Below are 22651 nucleotides of genomic sequence, written 5' to 3'. Positions count from 1 at the left end.
ACGGAGCAACTAAGCCTGTGTGCCACAACTACTGAGCCTGTGCTCTAGAGCCCGCAAGCCACAACTACTGAGCTCACGAGCCACAACTACTGAACCCCGTGCACCTAGAGCCCGTGCTCCGCAACAAGAGAAGCCACCGCAGTGAGAAGCCCATGCACCACAACGAAGAGCAGCCCCCGCTCCCTGCAACTGGAGAAAGCCCGCACACAGCAACGAAGACCCAATACAGCCAAAAATAAATAAATAAATAAATTAATTAAAAAAAAAAGTATATGGGAAAGATAAGACTTCTCAATTGTGTGTTTTTAAGGGGTCCATCTTATGTGAATTTTACTCTGATATTAAAGACCATTTTGGATATATACTGTCCTTTCATTTGACAGTGATGCAAATATTTAATTCACAGTTGCGCTGTAAAGAAAGTCATTTTGACATCCTCTAACAGCAGGTGTAGATAATTTTAATTAAAACTGTTTCAGCACTTTTTTCTGATTAAATATGCCATAGAACTGATGGCTGATTTTCTGTTACATGCAAATCAGGCTCTGCATCAATACACCACGCCCGACAAATTTGAAAATCCGTAATGAGCAGTGTAGGCTGGAGTGGTCACATAAACTACTCCTGTGTGACATTCAAGGAAACAAACTTGAATTTCAGTGACCTTCTTGTGTTAGCCCCACTGTCTGTGGAGGTGGGTGAATGCTTGAGAGCAAACCCAGAGTACTGGAGAGCTACTGATCATCTTTGTATCTTCTACAGCATCTAGCCTAGTTGCTTGTTTAACAGACATTTGTGTGTTCAGTCTCTGGGAATATCAGCTGAAAGTAGAACAGTCTTGAATACTCTGATATAGACCCCTGTTCCCCTTGGAAATTCACAAATTCATTTTGGCACATGAAAGATTCTGAGAAGTTTTGCAGTGAAGAAACTTTGAATTTTGTTTTATAAATTTTTTGTGTGTGTTTAGATTGTAGTAAAATACATATAATATTTACCATCTTAACCATTTTTAAATGTACAGTTCATTGGTATTAAAGGCATTCATAGTGTTCTGCAACCATCACCACCATCCATCTCCAGAACTCTTTTCATCTTGAAAAACTGAAACTCTTTACTCATTAAACAGTAACTCCACAGTCCTCCTTCCCCAAGCTCCTGGCAGATACCTTGTTTGAATTTTTTAACCTGGCACTTCCAAACTTATTTTACGGTAAATGAAAACTCTTTCCTCTTGACATTTACTTATATTCTCTAGAAGTTCCATCATTCAGAGAAATGCAGGATTAGTTTTCAGCTAGTATGTAGCAGATTAAGGAGTATTTTTGCCTCAAAAGTTGCATGACTCCTAAGAGAAAAGCAAGCCCTTCTGGAGTGCCTATCTGAATAAGACATAAGTCCAATATTTTGAAAGCTCTAGAGGAGACTGGGAGGGTGGTTTAGGGAGGCATTGAAGTTATGCTGGAGCAAACCCTGACCTAGGAGAGAGAGGCTTGGGTTCCTGTTCTGCTTTGCCACTAACTGGCTAGTCTTTCAGGGCCTCTTTTGCCTTGTCTGTTCCCTGTCTATGAGCTGGATGAATCCTGAGACTCCTCCAATCTTAAAAGTTGAATGATTGAGGAATACTGTAAAAGGCATGGCATTTATAGTACTGAGAATTTGATAATAGCTTAGAAGAAGTAGGAGGAAGAGGATCTGGGAATTGACACCCACAGGAACCTCAAATGTAACCTGGCATACACCTCAAATAATGGCAAAGCCAAGACAAGTGTAAGAAGTATAGATGTCTGAAAGATTCATCCTGTGTCATACCTGGATTTATTGGAGTAGCTAGGTGATTAGAGAGAAGAGAAAGTGCTATATAGTAGGTGCCAAAATACAGTGTATGTAAGGAAAAGTTCTACTATTTATTGGTATTCAATAAATATTAGTTTCTTCTCTCATGATTTCAGGCTTTTAGCCAAAAAACTTACACCATTGTATTTCCACTAAGGAGAGATGGGCAGAGAAAAAAGTTGTCACCTTCCTGAAATACATGAAAATGTATATTATGAATATAGAAAACGTTCTGTCCCTTCCCCAGTGTCCTTTATTGCTTTGCTTTTGCCATTTCCCTTTCTCCTGTCTGTAATTTAATATATTGAGTGCTTGGTTGACAGAAACAATTGTACTGAACTGTTATTCTTATTAAAGTGAGTTATAAGACCTAAAAATCCTCAAAACAAGGGTTTCCCTGTATACAAACCCAGTGTCCCAAAGAGAGTGCTTTACTTTCATTCAAAGTTGCTATTTAGTTGATAGTATGTATAGGAAATCAGACTGCTACTATTTCATATTGAAATCTTGTTAAAGCAGCTAGTTTGTATCCTATTTAGGGGCAAGTTTTAAAGGGATATCCTATAGTCAGGTTTTAAAGTGATGCAAAATCATAATTTAATTTCAGAACTAACATGTTTTCTAAGTTTATAGGATTTAGAACTTGAAGGAAAAATTATAATATTAAGAATAATTTTCAAGGATTCTCAAGAAAATATATTATCCAGTTTTCTCATGGAATTTGAATTTTATCCAAGTTTCCCAAACTTATTTTAAAGTAAATGTACATTATAAAGTATCTAAAGAAAGAGCACCATGTGGTTAGTATTACATGACTTACTAAATTGATGATGGTTATGATGACGATGGTAATAGGTGACTTGTGATAAGAGTTAATTAGGCACTTACTATGTGCCAGGCACTAAATGCTGTATAAATTTTAAGCTACATTGTTTGATTTTAAATTGTACTTATAAGAACTCAACATTTTCTTTGTTTCTTCGCTGATGAAAAAAAAAGTCAATCTACATAGAAAGCAAGTAGGCTAATTCACTATTATTATCAATTCATTTTTATTGTCCAGCAGCTTCTTATTCATGTTCAGTGGTCAAAAAATAATGAATAAATAGTTGATGGGTTCATGTAATTCAAAAAGCATTAAGTGTTGGCTTTGGGATGTAGTTCTCCTACGTTTTTAAATGAGTCAAATGTTCTGGAAATTAACATTCCAAGTAAAATGAGAAGTTGTAAAAGTTTTACTTGGGAACTTAAGCTAGAGAACTCTCTGACCTCCCCTTTACCTATTTTTCAGGGTAGGTAAGTGTTTCTACAATTAAAAATAAGGAATCCCACTGAGTTTTTACCTCTAAAGATTTAATATTTCATGTATATTAGACTCTACATCATTTTAAGTGTTAAAAAGAAGATAGAAAAAGATCCCATAGTTTTAATCCATTTAGCAAGTCTCAGTGTACCTGAGTTTATGACTACATAATACAAGTAAATTCCGAGACAAGAATTCAGGTGTATTTTCTTAGAAGTTAAAATCTGTTTTCATGAATGCCTTATATTAACTTCTTCACAAATAGGACTGCTCCTTCATTCCAGTAAAAAGTAGGAATGCTGTCTTGGCTTCTTCAGTTCTACTTTGAAATTCTTCTCCTGCTCTTTTTTCAAAAATTTAGTTTTATCGTTTCATCCAGGCTGATTAGGCTCAGGAGAATTTTTTATGCCATCCCCTCTCAAACATACAAGCCCAGAGTGTGTGTGGATTGGGGTGGGGAGCATGGGCCACCGAGCGTTCCAACCAGAAGGAACAACCTGGGTAGAGGCCTTGAGGCAGGGAAGAACTTGGCAGTTTTGAGGAACTGAAAGAAGGTACCTGTCATTGGGGCATAATGGGGGCAGGTGTGATCGAGATGACAGAGAATGATCATGGAGACCATGGTGAGGAATTCGCCAGGACCACTTGGTTTGCTTGAGCAGAATGGCAGACAGCAGGTTCTGTGTCGTTAGTGCGCTGGGTTCAGCTCTCAGCTTCCCACTTACTAAGGTCTCTACACTCATTCCCACAACTCTGAAACGTGGGTAGGAACACCTGCATCAGAGCCGGGCTAGGCTAGTGCTTAACTAGGTGCGTATGTAGTAAGCCACACAAAAAATGGCAAGCTGGTAGCATCTTTACTTCTTTACCCTACCCTGGAATCTCCAGCTCACAGGTTCTCCTTTCTGTTCTCTTTTATATTCCTTCAGCAAATATTGGTTGAGCATTTTGTAGCCACGCCTGTCCTCCATAATTATGTTTGTATGTCTCATAGCTTCAAGGGTATGAAATCCTCCAGGGATTTCATATTAAATGTTTTGTAATCCAGGCACCAAACATAGTGTCTGTTTCAGAAAATGTTTGGATAAATAAACAGCTAAAAGAAAGTTAGTGAAATATATAATCATCCTATTTAGGCGCTGCAGCGATTTGGATAATTGGCTTTAAGTCCGTCCTGTGTAGAAGCATGAGCCCATTCCTGCTTCATTCCATTTTCTTCAACACGCAGTTATCAAAAACTCAGAATATGCCGTTTATCAATCCATGACTCTAACAAAGAGATGCTTATCTATTTTCAGCTTCATACCTTGTCTTAAGTCAATGGTAGGTTCATATTTTTTCCTCTAGATCAAGTAGCTGTTTTAATACAAGATTATGTTTTAAAAAGCACTTTTCACCTTCAAATGAAAATAAGAAAAATAAGTAAAGACAAACATAATACCATATAAATTTTTAGCAAGTTGAGCGCTTGTTTTTACACCTTTTTATTTCAAGGTAATTATGGATTCACATGCAGTTGTAAGGAATAGTACAGAAAAATCCCATACACCCTTCACCTACTTTTCCCTAATGGTAGTATCTTATAACTAGTACAGTAGCCCAACAGGAAATTGATGCTAATAAAATCCACAGACTTTATTTGGATTTCTCCAGTTCTGCATGCGCTCATTTGTGTCTGTGTGTACTTAGTTCTGTGCAGTTGTATCACATGTGCAGATTCATGTGCCACTTAACATGGCAGCACACATTCCAGTTCCACCCCCGGGATCCCTGTGCTTCCTTTATCAACACAGCCACTGCCTTCCCTTCTTCCTAAAACCTGGCCACCACTCGTCTCTTCTCCATCTCTACCTTAGTCATTTCAAGAACATTATATCAGTGGAATCATACAGTATGTAGCCCTTTGGATTGACTTTTTTTTTTTTTTACTGGGTATAATCCCCTTGAGATAAATGGAGAGCTTTTAAAAAGTGATTTTCAAAGAAAGTCTGACATCTTTCCCACTGGCCACTTATTCATCCTTTAGCAGAAAAGGCAGGAATGAGCACTGCAGAGGCAAAGGTGCTTCCCTAGGAAGTGGAGTAGAGTGCCCCAGGACTCAGTTTACTCCTCAGAGACTCAGGGAAGTCAGGAGTTCCTTTTTTGATCAACATGTTGATCTTTTGGTAGAAAACAGTCATATTTTCGTATTTCTTTTAAAGGGCATGGTCCATCTCCTAATTGTCCGTTTATATTCCAGTTAATCCCATCTTCCATCCCCGCTCTTTCCTTCCTCTAAATTTTTCCATCCTGACCAACTGAAAACAAATTGTTGAGTGAATTAAGCTCTAGATGAGATTTCTCCAAATTGATATAATCTAACAAATAGGAATGGCAATCAATTTGACCGAAAACTTTTTTTTTTTTTTTTTTTAACTTGAAATTACATGCATGGAAGAGCTTCTGTTGTTTCCATTGGCCTTATGGGAAATTATCATGGTAGTTCTACCACACTAATAGTCTTGTTTTGATTTGTTTTGCCTCAAAAGTAATTATAAAATATATAATTCATTTGGATGAGCTAAGTGCCATCCCTTGGGAATTTCATTACATAATAGGAACTCCATCTCATACCAAGTCATTCAGAGTCCTGATTAGCAGTTTTATTTTTAGATAAGTATGTATATCAGTATATCACATTTTAAGCTGTCAATAAGAGTGTTGTTTGTAACCCATTGTTGATGTGTTGAGAATCCCACTACCTCACAAGCAGAGGTTCTTTTAAGGTATTTTATAGATTGATTTGGCTTCAAAGAAGTAAAAAGGTCTTTCATTAATAAGTATTTAAATAATGAATACATAATCTTCTAAAAGAAAATTCCTACAAAGAAATTTGTAGGAATTGCTATATATTTACTGAGGGGAGCTATAATTGACATTATTTATCTGAATAAACCTGAGAGATTCTAACTGTAATATAAGAACAATTAACTACTGACCAACCTGTGTAGCTAGATGTTTGTCTGGGTGATTGCTTTCAGGATTTCTTCTAAAGGAAGTGATGGGAATTCAGTGTTTTCCTCCCTTGGTGTTACAGTCCTAAGATAAACTTGACTGCATACTGAGGCAGATAGATTCATGCTTCCTAGTCTAGGGACAAGGCTGTCACATAGCTATAAGCATAGGAACAAGTCCAGACTCATCTGTTAATCTAACATATCAATAAACCCAGTCTTTATCTTCATTTGAAAACTAGGCACAATATACATGTTAATATGGTAGCTCAAGATTAATTTCACTTTTCAGAGTGCCTTACTAAATAATAGCATTTATATAAATTGTGGCATATTGCTGACACTAAAGATCCAGACCCTGACAAATTAAACATTGAGGGTTCTACACATTGGAATATCCACATGTCCATGTCACTACCACAAAATTACTATCCATTCTCATTCTACTTACTACACTTGTCATTTAATAAAATGCCCAGAATGTGGAAGCCTGGATTTGGATCTTGGTGCTGACCTATCTAGTCTACATCTCTACTTGAGTCTTCAAACTGAAGAAACTGGCATATTAGTGAGTCAACAAATACTGGTTGAACACCTACTATGTCAGGCACTGTTCCAGGCAGTGGAAGTGTCTCAGGCAATGTGTTACTTTACTCAGCCACTTAATTTTGTGGGTTTATTGCTGTTAGTTTTAATTTTGGACTTAAGCTTCTTTCCAAATGCAGTCTTTAACTGCTGCTGTCAGTTATAGATAGTTTAATGGTAAGATTTGATAAATTCTTAGATTGATGTACTTTTAGACTTATTCTTGCAGTTGTCATGTTCTCCCCTTTCCCCACCCAAAGGGGTGATTAGTTTCCCTCTAAGTAGGTTTTAAAATCTTACTCTGCTTCTGTTTTGTAGCCCAAAGCCACTTTCAAACTTTACCACGAATTATAAACTTAAATGTTTTCTGGGGCCAGCCAGGTATAAGTGTATGAAGCAGACCAGTGTGAGTATATTGAGATTACTAGGGTATGTGTCAAACTGAAAAGTTCATGCCCACCTGTAAACATTTAAAAAAATATTTTTTAACCTGTGTCAAACACATCTACAGGCCAAAAGTTTTCAACATTCTGAACATCTAGATAAACATAAATTTGTTAGACCGTTGACTTTTAAATATGAAAGTGAGATATCAGTTTATTAGTGACAGTGATTATATCCGTTTTAAAATAGGAAATGCCAAGAACTTTGCAGCATGAGTGCACTTAGTGTTATGTATTTATGGGGTGGAGGTATGTGGATTATTTTGTTTTTGTTTAATATATTGTGGATGTCTTTCCATGTCAAATCATATAGATCTATATCTTACGTTGTTTAATGACTGTGGGAAATTTCCATAGTAAGGATGTGCTATCATTTATTTTTCCATTTCCATATTGATGGATATTAGGGAAAATCTAAAGTATGTATTAGTGTAAACTTTACAGAAGATAAGGATTAAGTCCTCCTTCCCTCTTTTCTTTGCTATTTTTAAATATAATTTGAAGAAAAGCTCAATAGAAATTAACATTAAACTTAAAAGTTGATTCCAGGAAATAGTAGGTTCATATCACTTACATAACTCTTAGGAAGCCTGAATTTAATTATATTTCTTTCTGGTTAAGCAGACACATGTGGCTGAACCATCATGAAGGGCATAATTTCTTGGGCATTAATAACTGAAGGGCTGTTACACAGTAGTTTGAAGCTATTAAAAGATTCCATGTAAGTTCAGAGCAAATATATATTTACCAATATTCACACATAAAGAGACAGCCTTGAATAGTGATACATGTGTGAGAACTAAAATTCACATTGTATTGTGTAGATGTTAGGTTTCTTGCTTTGGGAATCGCTCATTACTTGCTTGTTATAGGAGATAAATAAGGTGATGCTTTCTTACAATATAATCATTCTTGCAAACTATTACTTGAATTTTGTTCTAATGGAACTTAGAGTTTCTGAATCAAATTACTTCTTTATAGCAGTGTGATTTCATCAGATCTCTTCCTGTATTAAGTTCTTTGGTCTAATTTCATTTTAATTAGGAAAGGCAGCAAAAATTCATCTTGGACATATCGAAAGGGCTTTCCACCTGAAATGTAGATTTCTTTTTCTTTTATCTTTTAAAATACTTTAAAAATTGAGATGTAGTGTACATACAGTTAGAATACAGTTTCTAACATGGAACCCAGTTCTACTCCATCCACTGTGGAATCCAGCTGCATTCCATTGAATGCAGAATTGTTTGCGTATAGCATTTTTCTAGAGGAGATATTTTATAGCTTTCAGTACATTTTCAAGGTGGTGAGGCACTGGGAGTGGCAATGGCCACGGTGGTGGCAGATAGTAAATCAGTGACCTGGTGTCTTGGTGTTGCTGCAGTAGGTACCGGTTTATTCATTGTAGGCTTTGTCATCTTAAAGATTTTCTGGGGTTTTTTTGATAAGAAAAAAAAAATGTTAATAACTGAGGAGGAGAGCTTGGGTAACCTAGGACCCGGCACAATTCAAACTGGTACAATGACATTCTCTGTTCTCTATATATAAAGAAGCTAGGCTAGTCCCAGCGCTGAGCTCAGGACTGGAAGTTTTAAGAAGGTGTTATTTGCTCTCTTAACAGAGGCCTGGAGGTACAGAAAACCGCACTTGTATTTCTGTAACTTATAGGGGAAATGAATGAATATCGTGGTTTTAAATAATATCATTAATTACGGACAAAGATAAAAATGAAAAAGTGAACATTTTGGAAAATATATTAAGATTGGTATAAGCAAATATATATTGACTTGGAATTGTAAATCCAGTGGATCTCAAAATTTTTAGTTCTCTTGTCCATTTTAGGTTTTCCGGTGAGGGTGAATCTGTGTTCTTTGTCACACATAGCGCCTCCACCCCTTCCCACAGAAATGAATGATCATGTAATTGGGATTAAAGTAACTACTATTATTGAATCCTCTATTAACTCTAATAAAGTTCTTTAAAATTATAGTTTCTGGTTAACTTGTTTAGGTTTGAAAATTTTTTATAGGATAAAAAGTTGTATATAATTCTTGTCTCTTTTTTCTAAGAAGCAGATTAGCAAGTAAATATTTTTCCTGTTTAGTGATGTGATCTGCAGGGTAACCACTTCTATTAGCTTTTCAATGGAAAATGTGTATTTTATAGTTATACTGATAACCTGTAAAAGTCCAATTCTGAGCATTGCTGGAGTAGTTAAGTGTAAAAGTATAATGAATTTTGGTTTTCCTTTGTTCGTTTATTATGGTAAATTACCCCCCCCCCCACACACATATGTATTAAATAATGGAAATAAAATCATGTCTCAAATTCTCATTCTTTAAAAAGAATCTTTTTATAATTTAAGTAAATAAAAACCAGAAAATGGCATTAGTAATAACTGAGAATGTTATTGAAATGAAAAGACTATGAGTCATTATTTTATTTTAAAAATTTCAAGATTTATATTAAAAGAATCATTGTCTTCTTTCAGATAAACTTGCGCCTCATCTTGGTAAGCGGGAAAACAAAAGAGTTCCTGTTTTCTCCTAATGATTCTGCTTCTGACATTGCAAAGCATGTGTATGACAATTGGCCGATGGGTGAGTGGTATTTTTCTCTTGGGAATGAATAATGTAATTCTTCATGCCCTACCTTGTTTCATAAACATTTTGAAAAAGTTGTAAGTAAATAAAAGAGAACAAACAAATGATTGAGGGTATAAGGCTTAAAGTTAAGGGGGTTGCTGCATCCTTCCTGGGTTTTGCTTTTCAGCTCCCTCACTGCAGAATGATAATGGAGCCAGTGCATCAAGGCCCTGGTTGGCTTTAGAGCTGTTTCAATGTATTGATAGAAGAAAATTATTTTTAAAAAAAATACACAAGGTCGCTAACACACACACATACACACTTTCATATCAGTAACCCTATTTATACCAAAACACAAATAAAAGGAAAGAAAAACTGTCTTTAACAAATTATAATACATTCTCTTTGGTCTATTCTATACATAGCCTATTTTAAATTGAGCTTGACACAAAGTTAATTTCTAATTCATGTCACTTCCTGTGTTCTCTGAACTACTACAAGGTCAAGAAGGTATAAAATCCATTTATACATTGCATTTTCAAGCCAGTATCCATGACAAACAAAATTTGGGCACGGGGACGGGGGTGTGTGTATGTGGTATTCCTTTCTCTGGTTCTTTTCTATGTAATACGACTGTCTTGCCATCCTCAAGTGAGTCTTTAGCTTATGTTCTTCCTTTGAACTTAACCCAAGTCATCTTGACCCTTTTAATGGCATGTACCATAGTGATATGACTGTTTCAGCTGATTTCACTTAATTTTACTACCAAAGCGATTTGGACTTTTAAATCACAAGACTTGTTTTAACAAAGAACACAGTGTATACAAAATGAATCAATTAGATCAGTGTTTCTCAACCTAAAAAAATATATGGAACTCTTCACAGGAAGACATTCTTGTAGATTCCCTAATGCTGACTTAAATTATTTTTGTTATAATGTTTATTTTTAAGGATAGAGACATATAACTCAATTAACTCTTTATCCTTATTAACTTGTATACAACCATAAAACTAAAACAGATCTACAAAGAAAATGCAAATATAACTCTAAAACCAGTAATGTTCAAATTAACAACTTTAATGTGCCACATGATATACTTTTGCTAAAACTGACTCACTGCTTGCACCATGAATATGGTACTGTTGAGTGTGTCATGCCTCTGCTACTACTTGCTGTATGAGAAGGCGGTTATCTGTAGATTCACCACAAAACCTTCATTCACACAGTGTACCAAATTGTCATTCAACCTTCACTTAACAAGAATGCATCGTTTATGTATTAAGTCAACCTCTGTTCTTTTCTTGTTAACCTCTTGACAAAGAAGTACTGCTTGGCACCAGTACAATCATAAACTTAAAATGCATACGTGGGTACTAAAATCCCAAGGCTGTACTTGGTTGTAAGGTAATTATTTGAATTATCTAGATAATCTCTTGCAGATTATCATTAAAATGAAAACACAATCTAGAATTTATTGAAAAGGATTTTGAGACCCTAAGAACCTGTCTTTGTGGATTCATAGACCTGAGTTTAAGAAATACTGCTTTAGACAAACACTTTCAAATGACTGGATCTTTCTTCTCGCTGATAACCAAGGAACAAGTCAACACTAGTTCCTAAATCAGGAAGAGACTGAAGCTAGAGGTCATAGATAGGAAGGAATTTCAGAAGAGCTGAAGTAAACTAAACTTGGGCTCTTAGAATACTGGGTTTTCTTCATAGCCAGGCAGGGTAGATAAGTAAGAGTATGGAAAGCGTTTTTAAATACCTGTGTGGTGGTGATGTTGTACTAAGTGTAAAGACGCCTTTTGTGACTTTTGTGGGGTGGAAGGTGAAGATAGGCTTCTGACATCTGTGGGCATGTTGTAGAAAAGGGCACTACAACCCTGGCTACAAGGGTTACGCCATAACTTGAGGTAAAGGAAATACTTTCACCTTTGTAACCGTTTGACTTAGGCATTAAAATTAGTTTCAGTTCCTTCAAGTATCCTGATTAATGGTAAACAAATGTGAGATTCAGGTGCAGGTCTGTAACATAGTTTCCCAAACCATCTACCAGTATTGGGAATTGACTGTATCAATTCTACGTTACTTACTTTCATAGAAAAAGTTTTTGAACCCAGTCTTTTCCTCAGTTTGCCAGTTCTACTCAGCAATTTTAGACACTGCAGGGAATAAAAATAAATAATTTTTATTTTATATAAAATATTAAAAAATCTAGGTCTACTTTGTATCACTTAATGCACTAAGGTCAGCAAATGTAAATATTTATTGGTGCTAATAATAAAAGTGTAGTGAATATTAAATCAGTAGAAGGAAGTACTTTGTGCAATATATTTTTGGAAGGGACTGGTTTCCTTGGGTATATTCTTGTGCAGCTTAGTGGAATATTGTTAATAGATGGACTAGTCAGGCACATAGTGTTATTGGGTCAGAGTTCCAAAAAATAACCCACTAAATATATGTTGCTAGTAGCTGAAATTCCTCCTGTAAGCATTGTTCTTCTACAGGTCTCTTTAAATTTCAGATCCTCTGAGAGGGAAAGGAAGATAGCATATTAAACCACAGAAGCACATGAGAATCATGACACTCTGTGTAGGATAAAGAAATATGTGGTGTCAAGTTTCTGCATCTCAAAAAAAAACTTTAAACATTTTTAGAATTTTTTTCTGTGTAAATTAGACAATTACTGTCATTTGTCTTTATATCTTGACCAGAAATATTCATATATCTGATAAGGGTCTAATATCTAAAATATACAAGGAACTCATACAACTCAACAGCAAAAAAACAAACAATCCAGTTTTAAAATGGGCAGGAGACCTGAACAGACATTTTTCCAAAGAAGACGCACAGATGGGCAACAGGCACGAGAAAAGATGCTCAACATCATTAATCATCTGGGAAATGCAAATCAAAACCATAACAACATGTTACCTCACACCTGTTAGAATGACTGTTACCAAAAAGACAAGGAATAACAAGTGTTGGTGACGACGTGGAGAAAAGGAGGCCAAATTACATTCCCAGCCACAGTGGTGGGAATGTAAACTGGTGCGGCCACTTTGGAAAACAGTATGGCGATTCCTCAAAAAATGAAAAATAGAACTACTATATGGTCTAGCAATTCTACTTCTGGGTATTTATCTGAAGAAAATGAAAACACTTAATTCGAAATGATATATGCACCCCAATGCCCATTGCAGCTTTATTTACAATAGCCAAGGTATGGAAACAACCTGAGTTTCCATCAGTGGATGAATGGATGATGAAATTGTGAGAGACACACACATATACAATGGAATATTACTCAGCCAAGAGTGAAATCTTGCCATTTGCAACAACATGGATGGGCCTGGAGGGCAGTTATGCAAAGTGAGATAAGTCAGAGAGGGAAAGATGAATACCGGATGATATCTCTTATATGTAGAATCTTAAAAAAAAAAAAAAAGCCAAGCTCATAGATAACAGAGAGCAGATTGGTGGTTGCACAAGGTGGGGGGGAGGGGAGAGATGGGTAAATGTTTTTTTTTAGTTTGAATAAATTGAATGAAAATTATTTTAAAAAGAAAAATTATAGGAGAATATTTTAACCCTGGCATTTTGACATTGAGGACATTTAACACAAAATACAATTTGACCCATGTAAAATTAGATTAGGTAGAAATTATTATCATGACAGAATAAAATGAACAACGCTGAAGGGAAAAAAAAAAGAAATATTCTATTAAACAGTAATTTTGGGTGTGATGAATTCAAAGTAATCCATACGAAAGTGTTAACAGCTTACAACTTACTCTTTCTTCTGGAGAAGAGGGACCTGGGAGCCCTGGAGTCAGAAGGCAACAGAGACACCCCAGGGGGAGGGATGGGACGGGGGCCTGGGGAGAGTGAATGGGTTTCACTTCTCCTTACCCATTCCTGTTGTGCTGAGTCACTGACAGGCACTGGTTTTGTCAAATTCATATTCATCGTTTTGAACACTCAAAAAAAGGCAAGAAGAAAAGTGCTCTACTTACCGCCTTTCTCTTCTGTCCCTCGCTCGTCAGGCTATTTTAAACTAGTTTGTGTGTTGACAGTTACCATCTCCTGAAAACAGGAGCTTCAATAGGAAACAAACACCTGATACTAGAATTCTTGAGGAAGAGGATGATGAAATTCTCGAATCTTTCAAAATCGGAGCTTCAAATTCTGTATCTACAAGCTAGTGAAAATTACTAACCCCATACCTTGTCATGATACCAGTGTTCTCAAACCATTATTTTAACAGAATCGTATTCCATATTTTACTATAATGTAAGTTATACACTAACATGAAATATTCTGTTATTCATTCTACCTACCAGTTTGTCTTTTGATTTTCTTCGTACATTATCCTAGCTTTCATACTTTTATAGCACCTTCTAATATCTGTTATTTTTCAAGTTTATACTGAGAATTTTGGGTAAAGTGAACTAAAGTGTCTTCTGTAATGTTTATCAATTGGCTTCAAAAAAACAATAAAGTTATCAACATTACCCAAAAGTAAACACTGTTAATTTTTTTGTTGTTCTGTTTTTTTAAATGTTTGTTTTCCAGTTATTGAGGTATAGTTTTTTGTTATGCTCTATATCAATATATTAATTCTTTAAAAAATCTTTGTTAAACCTATTGTTTCCAGCCTCAAATGTATATTTTAAAAGGCACAAATTTTGTAATATTATAATATTTTCTGTTAATTACTGGTTATTAAAATTTTCAACTGACATTTTTAAAACTAGGATTAGATTTTCCCCAACTCATTTGTTTTAATTTTTAAACTTCAGGACCATATTTTGGCACATTTTAGTGTTCTTTTTTTTTTTTTAATTTATTTTTGGCTGCATTGGGTCTTCGTTGCTGCGCACAGTCTTTCTCTAGTTGCGGCGAGCGGGGGCTACTCTTCGTTGCGGAGCACAGGCTCTCTAGGCACACAGGCTCAGTAGTTGCGGCGCACGGGCTTAGATGCTCCGCGGCATGTGGGATCTTCCCGGACCAGGGCTCGAACCCGTGTCCCCTGCATTGGCAGGCAGATTCTTAACCACTGCGCCACCAGGGAAGCCCCTTAGTGTTCTTTAAGAAGCAAAAACTAGTCTTAAGCAGCTCTTGCTATTTAATGAGAATAACAAGAACAGTGATTGCGTGGGTAGTGACTGTTCCAATTATTAGGAAGCTCCAAGCGTCTTCTCTGATGTATTCTATCTGATTTGGAGCCGAATTTTAGAACAATGCACTAATACCTTAATTTTATGTTGAAATGCACCTAACAATTCCCTGGTTCTTTCCAGACTGGGAAGAAGAGCAGGTCAGCAGTCCAAATATTCTACGCCTTATTTATCAAGGACGATTTCTACATGGAAATGTCACATTAGGAGGTAATAGTTACCTTTGTAATGGGATTTAATGCCTGTCTCATGGCAGCATTATTCATTTGTTTAAATGCTAATGTCTGATTTTACTAAAAATATATAATTTCAAACTTTGTGAATTTTGCCTAATTTTTGATATGTCTACTTCTTTATATTTTGCATTCCATTTAATTTTAGCACTTTGATTAAGTGTTTACTGCCTTGTAGAATAAACTCTAAGCTATTATAGATGGGAGTCCATGCCTATATTTTATAAATGTAATTTAAGTGTACTTCTGGATAATAATTTAGATGTAATATTTTTAAGTTAAAGCGAGACACACAAACCAGGAGAAGTTTATGGTAATGGATTTTCAAATAGAATACTGAAGGTATGTTTTCAGTTTGACTCTAACTGATGTAATTGCTAATCATGCAGGAATAAAGGTAAGTGAGTAACATTAGAGAAACAGTGTAGTGTAGTGACTGAAAGAGCAGATTTTAGAGCCAGATTGTCTAAGTTGTATCTTAGCTCCACTACCTGCTGGCTCTGTAACCTTGAGCAAGTTGCTTCACTACTTTCTGTCCTAGTTTCCTCATCGGTAAATTAGGATAACCATAGTGCCTACCTCATAGGTTGGGAGGGTTGAATTAGTTTATATATTCAAAGCACATAGAACAGTGCTTGGCACATAGTAAACACTTTAATTGTTAGCTATTACTGCTCTTTATATGTGAATGGGGAAATGTAGCTCAATAGTGCCCCCTTCTGAGGGGGACATTCTCTACCATCAGCGGGATTTGTTTTTATTTAAGTACAAGTATTTCAAATATATTATGAGAATTAGAAATTTGTAGGCAAAGGAAGTGATCTCCTGTAATATATCTTTGTTTACATATAGTCATGACTTTTTTCCTCTAAACCTAATAATTGAAATGTTTAATCTGTTCTTCCTTAAAGGTAGAATATTTTCATTCATTCATTCATTTATTCAGCATGTATTTATTTCTTATGTGCCAACACTGCTAAACAATTAAAGATACAGGGTTGAAAAAGAATCTCTTCCTTCAAGGTGCTCTGGTATTACATAGTAGAAACACATAAAATTCTCTGTTAAAATACTATGTGACTTGGAGTAGATGAACGCAAATGATTATTATGACAATATCAAGTAGATGGAGTGTTTCAGTGTGTAATTTTACACACAGCCAAGTTTTGGAGGCAGTGATAACACTGGTCTAAAGAGTGCTGCTATCTCCTGAGAGGTATCTGCCATTTAAAATGTAGCTTTTTTGGTTTGTAGTTATTGTTATTATTATTTCTTTATAGCTCTCTGTGTAGTTACATGGACCAATTCTTAATGTGTTGTCCATGGCTATATTTTACATTCATTAAGGATGGGACCATATTTTAGCTTTTTTTGATTGTCTGTGCCTCACGTAAGCTCTTGTAGTGTTGATGGGTCAGTGTTGATTGAATTAATCTATTGACTCCACGAATGAGTCTTGAGACTCCATTTCCCTTTTGAGTATTGATCTACATGAGCAATTTCTTAATTCTTTAACTACCTCTCTGTTGTGGCCCCAAAGTTCCAACTTCATATTAAAGATAATAGAATTTGTGTTAAAATCAAACTATTGACTTTTTTTTGGAATTTGTTTTTGACCGATTAACAGATTGACTTAAGGTTATTACTGTCATTCTATGTTGCTGTTAATCTTTTCAAAACCAAACCGTCTCTGGTCTTAGTGATTTAGACAAAGAGCATAGGAATATAACCTAGACCCTTTAAGTTGATCAGTAAATCTGGGTAATAACTTTGAACTATTTGTGGCTTTTTGGTCAGTGTTTTTCTTTGTCTCCCTGTTGTATTCTTGAATGTGCATAATGAGGAGACAGCACACAGGGTCATATAGTTGAATGGCTAGTGTGGAGGAGGCCTAGGCTTGCTTTGCACGGCTTGAGACTTGCTCTGTATGTATAACCCTGTGGGCATCGGATACTTATTTTTAAATGCAGATTTCTGCATGCCCACTCTCCCCCCTCCCCGTCTCCCGATCTACTACCGATTTGCAGTCCCTGGTAATTTTTACGTAAAGGGTGAGAACCTCTGTCCTGGATACTGTGCAGTGTCACAGTAGAAAGCAGAAGCACCACAGTGAAGGAGAGAAAGCATCTTGGCTCTTGTATCCCTCTTCCTTTACCTTCTCTTAGTATCAATATCTACAATTTCTAGTTAAAATTCAGATGGAGAAGAAAACTAAGTCCCCGTCAATCAAATTTGTAGCTTCAAACAGTAAGCCCCTCAGCAGCTTTCTAGGCCTGTCCAACATTTCTCCAGACTTACATCTCAGTTCACTTACCTGTTCTCTGAGATCTGTTTTCCTTGCTGCTCAAAAAGATGATGATCATGGTAATATTTATGGAATGCTTTTTTGTGCCAGGCCCTGAGGTAAGCACTTTCCTTGGATTGTTTCTTTTCATCAGTACAGCGGTAGGGGGCAGGTGACAGAATTACTATCTCCAGTTTAGGTGGAGGAAGCTGAGGCGTAGGGAGGGGACAACAGAACTCTCACAACTCACCTTACAGTCAGTAAGTAGCCGGGTGCACTTGTAACCCAGGTCTGGCGTACTGGAGTCAAGAACATGGTGTGAGAGTGGAACACAGCTTGGTATGTGGACATTTTAAATTCAGTCAGGCTTTCCCAATACATTTAGTGAAATGTTAATAATATAAAGTCCTGTTTGCATTTCAGTGTTAAATCAGGCCTAGGAGATTATCCAATAAAGGCCCTCCTTTTTTTTCAGCCTAGTGTGTATTTTGGGGCCATGATGCTTCATTTTAACTTCGGAAATTAAGAGAACAGACCAAGTAGTGGCTGGCTAGCTTTAAATAAGACGGAAACTCACCTTGACGACATGAACTATTAGGAATACTGAAGATAATTAGGGGTCTTTTTAGCCATCATCCTATAGAGCAGGTTTAACGAGCAAGCAGCAGGAGGGCCGTGCTTGCTGAGTAGTGAGCTGAGCCCGCCTTACGTTTGTGGTGAACAGAGTAGCTTGACATGTCAGAACTAAAACGTCACAGCTATGGGAACAACTCCAGATGTTAGAGCTACCGGCTGCTTCTAATTTTATACACAGAGTGACAAAGGGATTTACCATGACACTTTTGTGTAAGCGGTTCATGGATACATGGGTGCGTTATATTAGTCTGTGTCTGAAGTATTTCATAATAAAAATTATTACTTACAAATGAGAAAAACCTTTTAAAGACTTGATTAGAAAACAGTGATTACTAATAATGCCAAGACAGTGATTCTTTTAAAGTAACCTTTTTAAGAAAATTATTTTCTAATTGAAGAATATAAGGTTAAAAATAATAAAATTATTATATTATTGTTATGTTTAAAATTATGTTTGTCATTTCTTCTATTTCTACATTATAGTGGCCTGTTTGGTGCAGGAATTTTATTATGTGACTAAACATAATTAGGTTTAGAAACAAATGTCTCTTAATCTAAACTTCCCCCTAATTTAGAAAAAGTGTTCTTTAAAAATTTTTTGAAATTCCTTCTCTCCTTTAAAGATTGTCCAATATTAACCAGTTATGCATTTTCTCTTGTCCCCTTCCTTAAACAACATGTATACATGTGTCAAGCTGATAGCCATAGCTAAATAATTTCTGAATTATAAAAATTGTTTCTGATAATATTAACCTAATTTCATTTTGTAAGAGACGCTCTATCTGGTAAGAAGTGCCATCTGTCGAGGAAGTCATACAAACAGCAATCAGTTTCAATTTTGGTCAGTGATTCCAACAGGTTGGTGTATATGTGACAGGTTGTCTTCTACTTTTCACATAGCGTTAAAACTGCCTTTCGGCAAAACAACAGTGATGCATTTGGTGGCCAGAGAGACGTTGCCAGAGCCAAACTCTCAAGGTAAGCCATGCACTAGAGAAGTTTCTCCCTTGAGCCACAGAGACGGGCATTCAAAAATGGCTCAGTTTTTCTTGGAAATTCTGAGGGAAAGGAGTTTTCATAGTTTATGGTGACTAGTTCTCAGCAGTCAAACCAACTCAGTGTGTCCCTTGACTTTCCTCTGTGTTTATGTGTGTGAGTGTGTGTGTATCTTGGTTTGTGGTAGAGGAGAGGGAGGGGCAGGGCTGTGGACTCTCTAGGGTGTATGGGTAGATAAGCGGGCCTTTATGTTAGAAACCTCTGGGGGCCTCTGTTTTGGGGGTGAAGACAGGTTATCACCCCACCCCCTCAGCCATCTGGCCTAGACACTGCTTGCCCTGTGGAAGGCTTCTGCTTCCGGGAAGGCTTTCGGGGGACAGCGCAGGATGAGGTGGTCATGCCACCATCCATCCTGGAGCTGCGTCTCAGTGGAGAGGGAAAGGGACTTTGTGGATGATTGCTAAGACCTAACTAAGAACTAGTCACCAGAAACTCTATTCATAGTTTATGAATGGAGCTTGTTAGTAAGCAAATAACCAGACATTTTGGAAACAGGCTAAAATTAAAAGGGTATTTACTATAGCTTTTTAATTAAAAAAAATGCAAACGTTAAACGGAAAAATCCTGTTTCTTACTACGCCCCTTTCCCCATGCATTTTCATAAACAAGGCTTCTCTTCTTTTTCCCTAGGTCAGAGGAATCGCGAAAAGACTGGAGAGAGTAATTGCTGTGTAATCCTGTAAACACTGTCTGCCAGGTGTGGTGTGATGTAGTCTTTGTCTTTCATGCTGCTGGGCCGGAGGAGACCCAGCGTGGCTTCAGAACCTTTAGGAAGGGTCTGCCTGTAAATACACGGACCCGAACTGTCACTTGAGCACTGTCATCTTTTCTCACGAAAGTAAAAAGAACCAAGAACATTTTTCACTATGATTTTTTATTTCTAGTATTTTTGTTTCTGTTGAGCAGTTTTAAAATGTATTGATTTTTGAATGCAAGTCAATCTCCAGGGGAAAAGTTAACAAGTTATCTTTCATAGCAGAAACGATTTTGCTGCCACAAAAATTTTCATCACCAGAACTAACAAAATCAAGTGTTCCAAATACAGTGTGCACTACAAAAGATTGACAGTTATTTTCTTCATCAGCAGAATTTATAACATGGTTCATGGTACCTAGAAGTATACTCATATATACAGATCCACACTGGAAGGCACTCAGCAATGAATGAAATTAATTACTGGGCCAACTTGAGAGTAAAACATGGAAAAGAAACTAAAATGTTGGGTAAATTCTACCAAAGTCAGCCATGGCGGCTGCACTGGCACAGAATCCTACGCTGAGTGTGACTATTCTCACTGCAACAAGTGAAAAAACAAAATGTGCCTCTTGTTGAAATTACTCAGCAGAGGGCTGATGAAACTAGTTGTTTTTCCTTTAACATGTGAAGTCTAGGTCAGACAGTGACTGAGGGCTTGTTCACGTAGCACAAGAGGGGTGAGAGCTCGCGTCCTAGCCTTAACGCGGGGGTAAATTCCAGTCACTCGTAGACCTCCGTGATTGCACAGAAATGTTAGAAAACCTCGTTTATTCATCACTTTTGTGTATTTGAATATCAGCAAATTGAATTTTCCCATAATTATTGCTCATCTCTGTGTCCAGTGTCACAGTTACTCATTAGAGACCTCAGATGAGTTCTTAAAATTAAAAAGCTCTCCATAGGGACTAATTTCGTTTCTTTATGTAGTTTGCATTGGATATTAGTGCTTGCAATCGTATTAAAATCCAAAGCTGATTTTCAAGGCACACTTGATTAGGGATGCCATGTTTTTGTTTTGTACCAATAATTTAAAAATTGATATGCTAAAAGCAATTTGCACAGCACTAAAGCATGAGCTAGTTTCATCTAAACCTGTAAACAATATAAAAGATTTTATATTTTTTCACTGGGAAGAAATTCTTCCTGGATGAAATTACAAATACATGTAGAATATATTTAATAAAAAACTTATAAAATACCTAACTATAGAACTTACATATAGATTGGCGTGTAGTATATAGAACAATGCTCTATATAAATAACTTTAGCCTTTATAAAAATGAGGTTGCAGGCTGACGTTATGTTCTGTACTGAAATGAGCGTCCACGGCCCTTACAAATAGTAAGTGTAAATCGTTTCAAACGGTCAGCTTCGTTTAAAGGTAACCAGGTTATTTTGCTCATTGTTAATGCTTTGACGAAAAGGCGTTATATGCAGTAGATCTACGAAAATATTGTTCATACTGATCAGAATTAAATTTGTATAGAGCAGAGTTTTAAAATGAATGTAAATAGCACTAAACAGTTTCCTTCTGCAACCTGTACTTATAGATTCTTTCTGTAAACTGAATAAAAAAAAATATTGTAGTGCATTTTGGTGGTAATTTTGAAGGTCTTGATTAGGTTGATAATTGTTCAAGCACTGTCTCATCCATGTTAAAATTGTTCAGTTTTTATTTCTGAATCTTTTAAAAATTTGTTTAATATTCCACTGTTAGGTTTGGGCGGAATCCCAGTGTATCTGTGATCTTTAACCTGGTTAATTTGTGCACAGTCACGACAATGGGTAGAACTATGTATAGGCCCTGTTATCACTAAGATGTTCGATTCAAGAGATGTTGAATATTTATATGCTTTGTTGACTAGCTCACATGTGAATTCTGTTAGTGTGGACTAAAGAAGAATCTGGTAGTTACTTAATTGGGCAATTAAGCCACTTATGGCTGTATTCTTTCCTAATACAAACTACTGGTAATTATTTTTAATACCTATTTTAATTCTAATTATTCTTCTGTTTCTTCAAAGTTAAAGACTACATTTAATTGTGATTGAAATTTTATGATGGTTAACCATATTCTCTATTGGTTTTTAATATATTTTTCTGTGTGTTCCCACATTACAAATTTCCCTTCACAAGACCTCAGTTTAGAGTTTGCAAGATGGATAAACTGGTTCGTCAGTAGAGAATGGCGTCACTCAGCACCTGACATCATTGCTGTGCAAGATGAAAAGAAGAACTTGAAAACTGCAGTAAAATTATATACAGGAAACACCAAAAATTTAGATGCCTTAATAGTGTATACGTGAAAATACTCAACCATCCCTTTGAAAATAGTTCCTTGGACTGCCTGCTGGTTAAACTCGATCGATCATACCCCATTGAAGGTCCCTCTGCCACAAACAGCTTGCTTGCTGAAAGGCGAGAGCCGCAGCGGTCCAGTCCTGTAAATAAAACCTGAGCTACAGGCCTGTGACCCTGCCCAGCACTTGCTAGTTAACTCATGTCTTTTACCTAAATTGTCCTAGACTTGAAGTATTCTGGAAAAGGCAAAGCTTTTCTTCTTTATTAAAACCTCAGCATGTCTCCTTGATCTGACTTATTTGGTTCCTCTTCAAGATAAGTTGTATCTTGTCATGAGAAATATAGTATTTAACATCATTCACATTACATGAAGTTTTCTCATAACAAACATCTATCCTTAGTTTTATGTCACTTTGACCAATGTTACAATAATTTCTGTTACCTGACTGTGGTGAACAA

At 36.2% G+C, this 22651-nt stretch overlaps 1 protein-coding gene across 2 annotated transcripts in view; it reads left to right on the top strand.

Moving 5' to 3' along the window:
* The window catches only part of UBL3 (ubiquitin like 3), a 69689-nt gene extending 47038 nt beyond the window's left edge, over window positions 1-22651 (top strand). The window contains exons 2-6 of one of the 2 annotated variants that reach the window (XM_068526649.1): window positions 9649-9757; window positions 15050-15136; window positions 18980-19057; window positions 19766-19832; window positions 22028-22651. In XM_068526649.1, coding sequence (XP_068382750.1) covers window positions 9649-9757; window positions 15050-15136; window positions 18980-19057; window positions 19766-19818 — 327 coding nt within the window. In that variant the 3' untranslated portion in view covers window positions 19819-19832; window positions 22028-22651. Of the gene's footprint in view, window positions 1-9648; window positions 9758-15049; window positions 15137-18979; window positions 19058-19765 lie in introns of both variants that reach the window. The other variant, XM_068526648.1, reaches the window with a different exon arrangement.

The sequence above is a fragment of the Eschrichtius robustus genome, chromosome 18 (assembly GCF_028021215.1).
Source record: "Eschrichtius robustus isolate mEscRob2 chromosome 18, mEscRob2.pri, whole genome shotgun sequence".
NCBI lineage: Eukaryota > Metazoa > Chordata > Mammalia > Artiodactyla > Eschrichtiidae > Eschrichtius > Eschrichtius robustus.
The sequence above is the reverse complement of the archived record's forward strand: the minus strand, read 5'-3'. Positions and strand labels throughout refer to the sequence as shown.